Raw genomic sequence first — 6,733 nt, forward strand, 5'->3', positions numbered from 1 at the left:
TGATAAATTGCTTGATGCGAACAATTCATACAATGATGTTGTGCTCAAAGCTTTTATGGACACTGCTCTTGAGCAATATACTGGGGCTATTGACAAATCAACAAAGGCTGTTGACGCTTCTACTTCTTCTTGCAAGAAGGCCACTACGGACGTTGCAGAAATTGTTCACAGTACTCAGATCTTTCTTGACTCACTCAAAGCGCATGCTGATTCCAATGCAGCCAAGGTGAATGCCTCCGTGGATTCCTTATCCAAGTCCCTTCAAAAAGAGCAAACTAAGTTTGAGGCTGTTCGTTCTTCAATGCAAGCAGAGAACACTTCACTTATCAGTTCTGTGAATTCTCGGCTTGAATCTCTCCAAGCTGATTTAGCAAAGGAGAGTGCTCTAAAGGAAGATCTTGCCCGCCAAGCTTCAACAATTGAAGTTCAGAAGGTGCAGTTGGCTCAGGCGGAAAAGGAGATCTCATTATTGAAAACTGAGCGTGCAGTATTCAGAAGCTGTGCTGGAGATGTCAAGGATATGCTTACCAACCTTCTTGGTGCTCATGATCCTATCCTTACTCTCACTATAAGGAATCATCTGACTTCAAAACTTCTTCCTGCCCTTGCAATGTTACATGAGATGAAGGGTGTTTCGGAGAAATTCGTACCTCCAAAACAAGGGGGGGAAGGTGCTCAACTGAAGGTTACTGTGAAAACCGAAACAGAATTTGCTCAACCGAAAGTCAAAGTTACAACCGAACCGAAGGGTAATGAAGCTTCGGGTTCTGGTTCTCAAGCTAAGAAGAAGGGGATTGATGATGACAGTGACGAAGAAGAAGAAGAGACTATTGTTGAGGCCCTTAAAAGAAAGAAGAGGGACAAAGAATTGGATGAAACCTTAAGGGTTGCGAAGGAGGCTGAGGAAAGGGAGAGAAGGAACAAGGAAGAACAAGATGCCTTAGACTACAAAAAGGCCTTGTTTCCTCTCTAGACAAGGGAAATACGCATCAAGGAGGCAATAGAGTTTCCAAGCGTCTACTGGCTGGAACCTGTCGCTTCTTTTGATTGTGATAATTCAAAGGATTCACAGTTCGATATGCCGATAACACGGAAGGCATTTACATTTCATTGTTTTGATTCGACTGTTGAAGTTCCTTTCCCTCATCCGAAAGTTGATCGCGAACTAATTGATTTTTATTTGAAGTTCAGTCAACCGCAGTACTTGACATGGAGTGCACAGAAGATAGTTACTGTCAAGGTACTAAAACCTTTGCCTGCCGGGAAATTCATAAATGTTAATTTCAAAATCACCCGAGGATCAGCAAACTCGGTGTCGATTATTTCCCTGGCAGATCTTCCAAATTTAAATCCTCATGACTGGATCCTGTTGTTTAACATTTTGCTCACCAATCCAAAAGAATATGAGCCGATCCTGAATCATTTGAAGAGGATGTTGGCTTCTTACATCCATGAGGTTGCTGCTATGGATCAGGAGATAGCAAAAGTGATGAATAAGAAACCGACTGTCAAGCCAACAGCGAAACCAGGAGATGTGAACAAAATGAGGATGGGCCAAATCGATTCTACATATCTAACTGTAATTTTTCACAAGAGGCAAAGCCAATCGTTTTCTGTTCGCTCTTGTTGATAAACATTTGTTCTCAACAGACTGCTTACAGCACATTATCAGTATCATTCATCGGTGCAAGCAGAATTCTGATGCAGACAAGAAGAACTTCACAGACATGCTTCGGTGGTACATTACTTTTCGTCATCATCTATTGGCCATCATACCGAAGGTGTTCAAGATGGTCAAGAAGTCTTCTGCAGCTCAACCAAACTGAGCTTTCGGCTCCATTGACGCAAAGGGGGAGATTGTTGTGTATTATTGTGTTGCGTCATGGGCTTGTTTTGTATATCCGGATTGGGCCTGTCCATCCGTGATTATCTAGTAGGGTTATAGTATAAATAGTGCATGCATGTATGCATTAGATACGCCATTGATTATCATTCATTATTGTTTTGTAACCCTAAGCACCTCTACAATCGAAGTTCTTAATCGAGCTCTTCTGAGGTGTTAAAGCATTAATCATACGACATCTTTAAATCCATTCTTGTGTTCATAATTACGTCCTTAATTGTTTGCCTGCATAGAATCTATCGATCCTAATAGAACTTTGTTCTAACAACATTAATAGCCATAATGAAAGTATCAAAGGGATTGTAGTTGTTAATTTACTACCGAATGTTTGAAGTTAGTAAATGATGCGTATATATATTTCGTTAAAAAATTATAGTTTTTTAATAAATCAAATATAATATATGAAATTTTTGTATTAAAAAAAGGATGAACAAACCATTACATGATTATTTTTCTGAAAAAAAAATTGTACCTGTTAAGAAATAAGCCTCTTCATGAACTTATGCATTTATGAATAGGATTATACCTATATCGGAACTTGCAATGCACTCATTCAATGTTGTTTATACCATGTAATGGTCAATTATAGAAAACTTCTTTATAAACAACATTCTTTGTCATATTGCTACCACACTTCCCCTTGTTGTCAATATAAAAGTGAAGACCAGCACGAGAGGTTACACGAGAAGCTGTCACGTAAAGCTGACCATGTGAAAAAACAGGTTTCACCAAGAAAGCACATACATGATTAAACGTTTGCCCTTGACTTTTGTTGATTGTCATAGCGAAGCAAACTTTGACAGGAAATTGTCTTCTTTTATATCTAAAGGGTCATGTTATGTCCGATGCAGTCATATCAATCCTCCCAATTAATACTTTCTCTCCAATATGAGTACCGGTAATAATCACCGCCTCCAAAACCCTCCGACTAATTTGTGTGATGACCAACCGAGTCCCGTTGCACAAACGTCTTTGCAAATTTAAGTTACGTAACAAAATGATCGGTGCACCAACCTTTAAGTTTAACTCATGGTTTGGAATTCCTGAGGACCGCAAGGTGTTAAGAAATTCTGAAGAATACATAATTTCCAATTCGGCAAAATTATCAGTACTTCGACAAATTTCATCAGCACTTAACATCTCATGCATGTCACCAGACATCTTAGAAAGCACATGTAAATTGATCATGTCAACATCATCGTTTGTCTGGCAAAGGATGCAGCGTTCCTTTATGTAAGACATGTCATTAAGTCTACTCAAAATATCTGGGAATATAATGGATGTAACAGCATCAATAGGATTATCAGCAACAGGAATAAGAAGATCATCAGGTATAGTGATCCATGTACCATCGTCTTCACCTTCAACTGTACACGTAGGAATCCGACCAACACCCATTTCAAGAATCCATTTACTAAATTCACGCATTTTTATAAGTTCATCGCCAGTAATGTTTTGATCAAACAAACGCATGTTCGTTGTCAAAACAAAAAAAATGACATGAATTCCATAGACCTTCTGATTTGTTTATATAAGAGGACACAACATCAGAACGGGATCCATGTTGAATAACAAGCAAAATTTGACGAAAATCACCCCGAAGAACTACCACTTTCCCTCCGAATACTTTGTTTTCAGATCCAACAACATAATAACGACATACATCACGAAATGCACGATCAACAGCTTCAAATGAATAACGATGTTGTAGTGGAGCTTCGTCCCAAATAATCAGCTCAGCAATATTAATCAAATCTGCGAGATCTGAGCCAACATCGATACCACATCGATGATGACGCGACTGATAAAACAATCTTTCCATGCGATCGAATAGAAGCAATAATTGTTCTCCACAAATATGTTTTGCCTGTCTCTCCAGAACCAGAGACAAAATAAAAGCCACCTGTCTTTTCATTGATAGCATTAATTATAATAGTATAAACTTCTTTCTGTTGCACATTTAAACCACTGTAAAGCTCATTGAAAATCCTTATTTCTTCTTCGACGTTGTATGTCCGCTCAGCAGCAATTAACCTATTCGAACCTATACTTAACAAACTATGGTTTAACTGAGGTAGACTGGGGAAATCAACCAACGAACGACAATTCCCATATAAAATATCATCGATATAAAGCAGAGTTTAGTTTACCAACTCATCATGCGAGAACATTAGATCTTCATTATCAAGCAATCTACGTTGATTATAAGCAACATCTTCTGATAAAAACGGGAAAGAATCCCAAAAAAAACTTTTCTTGATAAGAAACATCACAAAATAACAAAATAGTTATAAATAGTTCTCGAAGTTGCTTTCCTGACTGCCATTAGGAAGCCTCTCGGATTGACTCAACCTATTCACCATCATCTCCTAGTAACCTCAACCCTTTGCAAGCAGACATATAGGTCGGATGCTCAACACCATCAACAGTGCGGATATCTTTAAAATTGCAGGGTCCACGTACAACATTTAGTAGCATACGAACATAATACCTTTCTCCTTCATTTGGATTTACAAAATATAACCGACCAATAACCAAACCATTTTTACATGGCCTCCATTCCTTAACATCCCCTTTTTCATGCCATGTAAACTTAGACACCGCAGATACCCTCCTATCCAGAACTTCTGCAATATCATCATCTTCTCTAAAGTAAACTCTTTGACAATCCTCTTCATGAAATGGTAGTCTTTATACTGCAACCGAGCGATATTGCATCTCAAATCCCAACAATTTCCAACATGCTTCTGATACAGAAATGTAACGACAATTAATATATTCTTCGATCTCATTCTCGTTGTGCAACATCGATATAAAAGATCGTGTTCTGTCTGGACCTTCCAAAACAGCAGTGGCACGATCATGGCCTTTATTAATGTAACTAAAAAGATACTTAATCACACTGCCTTGGTTGCAATACTCAACATTTATATGACAACCATATTTGACAAGCAAATCGACATTATGAGGAACAACGTATCGGTTATCAAGCATGATATCCTCATTACCAACTTTAACTTTCGAACCATCGTTAGACCTTTTATAACAGGGCCAACCATCACGCCTAATGAAAGTTTCATCGCAATATTCCTTAGGGTACCCTTTAGAACAACTTCAATTGTGCATACATGGACTTAAAGTGTTAAGCTGGCCACATGGACCATGCATCATATGACTACGAACAGCTTCAAAAGCAACTGGGTCATTTTCCTGAGAAGGCAACTCTGCCGATACAAATTGATCAATCTTTTGGGCTATGGTTATTTTATCTGGCGGATGAAGAAACACAAGACAATGACAATGTGGCAACCCACGTTTTTGGAACTCAATTGTGTAAATAACTGCATACACATATAATTAAAATTATACAGCAAAAGAACATACATTAAAATTAAAGACGAAAACAAATATATTAAGAAAACATACCGGCTTTTGTACGACCAAAATGATGTTTTTTCCTTATGTCATTCATCAGCTCATCAAGCTTAATCTTGAACATACGCGCAACAATGTCAGGTCGATCGGTACTTGGTTGACCAGGTACCATTTGTTGAATATGACGTTCAATTTCAGGCCATTTAGGGTTTCACGTCATCGTAACAAATAGATCCGAAGTTCCAGCCCAACGACATATGGCCATTGCATCCTGATATTGTTGTATCTTATTCCTCGGTCCACCATTGAATGATGATGGTAGTATAACTCGACGACCCACATATGAAGCACTTGTTTCGCCTCTACATAAAATATCAGTCAAACCATGATACAGCTCGGAACGAATAGTACTTTGGTTTCTCTTATACCATTCTAAATCATGTTCAAGCACTGCAGCATAAGCATCAACTATGAATGTATGAAACAAACGACCGGCTTTATGTAGAGTTTTACCTTCATTTAACCGAAAATGCAAACGAAAACAATAATATTCCCTCAAGGTAACATTCTTTCTTTTGTGTGATGTAGAATTACTCGATAAAGGGATATTTAAATGGAACCCATCTTCTCCATATGGGAAAAGTAACGGATACTGCAACGCCATAAAAGATGGATGCAATTCACTTATCCTTCGCACAATACCATCACCACGATCCTCAATAAGTATATCACGAGACTGTATAGGACTACCATCACCTGGAATCAATGCAGCTACTTCAGATACAATTAGTAGATTATACTGTCTCTCGTCTTTGGTTCGGTTACCAATTAATCGAATCTTAACCGACTGTGTTGATGACTCATGGAACCTATCCTTAGCCATACGAAATGCTTGAACCAATGAGTTATTCTCATCTAGAATAGACAGGAGTTCTTGAACCAACAGTCGAAGCATAGTTACATCTGATCTTTTAGGAACACAATTGCATAACGCATAAAATCGATTATCGATTTCATTTTCAGTATCATAAATGTACAACTGCGCAAATCTAGGACGTCCATCCTCGTGTGTAGGTAACAAAGTACCGATTCTATGGTGATTATGACCATTCAAATGAAATGTATACGGACCTCTACCATTATTACCACTCGTATATATCTTTCCTCCGGTTGACGTGAACGCAAACATACGATTTAAAAGCTTAATATGTTTTCTAAAAACTTTTGAATGTCGATCACCGTTGTAATCCAGTAAGTTCCACAACAATTGAGGAGGTTGCATAAGCAAAGGCAATTTAATCTTCCCTTCAGTACAACATATGGAGAATTTTGGAATGGATGGCAAATACGTTTTAATGGTCCGCTCCTCATACCATAATATAGCTTCACAGTGTATACATGTGTGAGTTGCATCGCCACAATCCCAATACGCCAACATACGACCTAAATAACATG

General features: G+C 38.2%; 2 protein-coding genes across 2 annotated transcripts; both read right to left on the reverse strand.

Moving 5' to 3' along the window:
• Positions 1-2,482: 2,482 nt before the first annotated feature.
• On the reverse strand, positions 2,483-3,331 carry LOC145111457 (uncharacterized). Its single transcript, XM_079047730.1, has 2 exons — positions 2,780-3,331; positions 2,483-2,605 (listed from the first exon to the last, which is right to left on the reverse strand). Exons 1-2 carry the CDS (start codon positions 3,329-3,331, stop codon positions 2,483-2,485), a joined length of 675 nt encoding a protein of 224 aa, XP_078903856.1.
• Positions 3,332-3,362: 31 nt separating this feature from the next.
• LOC145111458 (uncharacterized) lies at positions 3,363-5,450 on the reverse strand. Its single transcript, XM_079047732.1, has 5 exons — positions 5,330-5,450; positions 5,065-5,244; positions 4,601-5,004; positions 4,054-4,158; positions 3,363-3,806 (listed from the first exon to the last, which is right to left on the reverse strand). The coding sequence occupies exons 1-5, from the start codon at positions 5,448-5,450 to the stop codon at positions 3,363-3,365; spliced, it is 1,254 nt and encodes a 417-aa protein (XP_078903858.1).
• Between the last annotated feature and the right edge of the window lie 1,283 nt (positions 5,451-6,733).

Source organism: Lactuca virosa, chromosome 5 (genome assembly GCF_052849685.1).
Source record: "Lactuca virosa cultivar CGN04683 chromosome 5, Lactuca_virosa_CGN04683_v6, whole genome shotgun sequence".
Taxonomy (NCBI): Eukaryota; Viridiplantae; Streptophyta; class Magnoliopsida; order Asterales; family Asteraceae; genus Lactuca; species Lactuca virosa.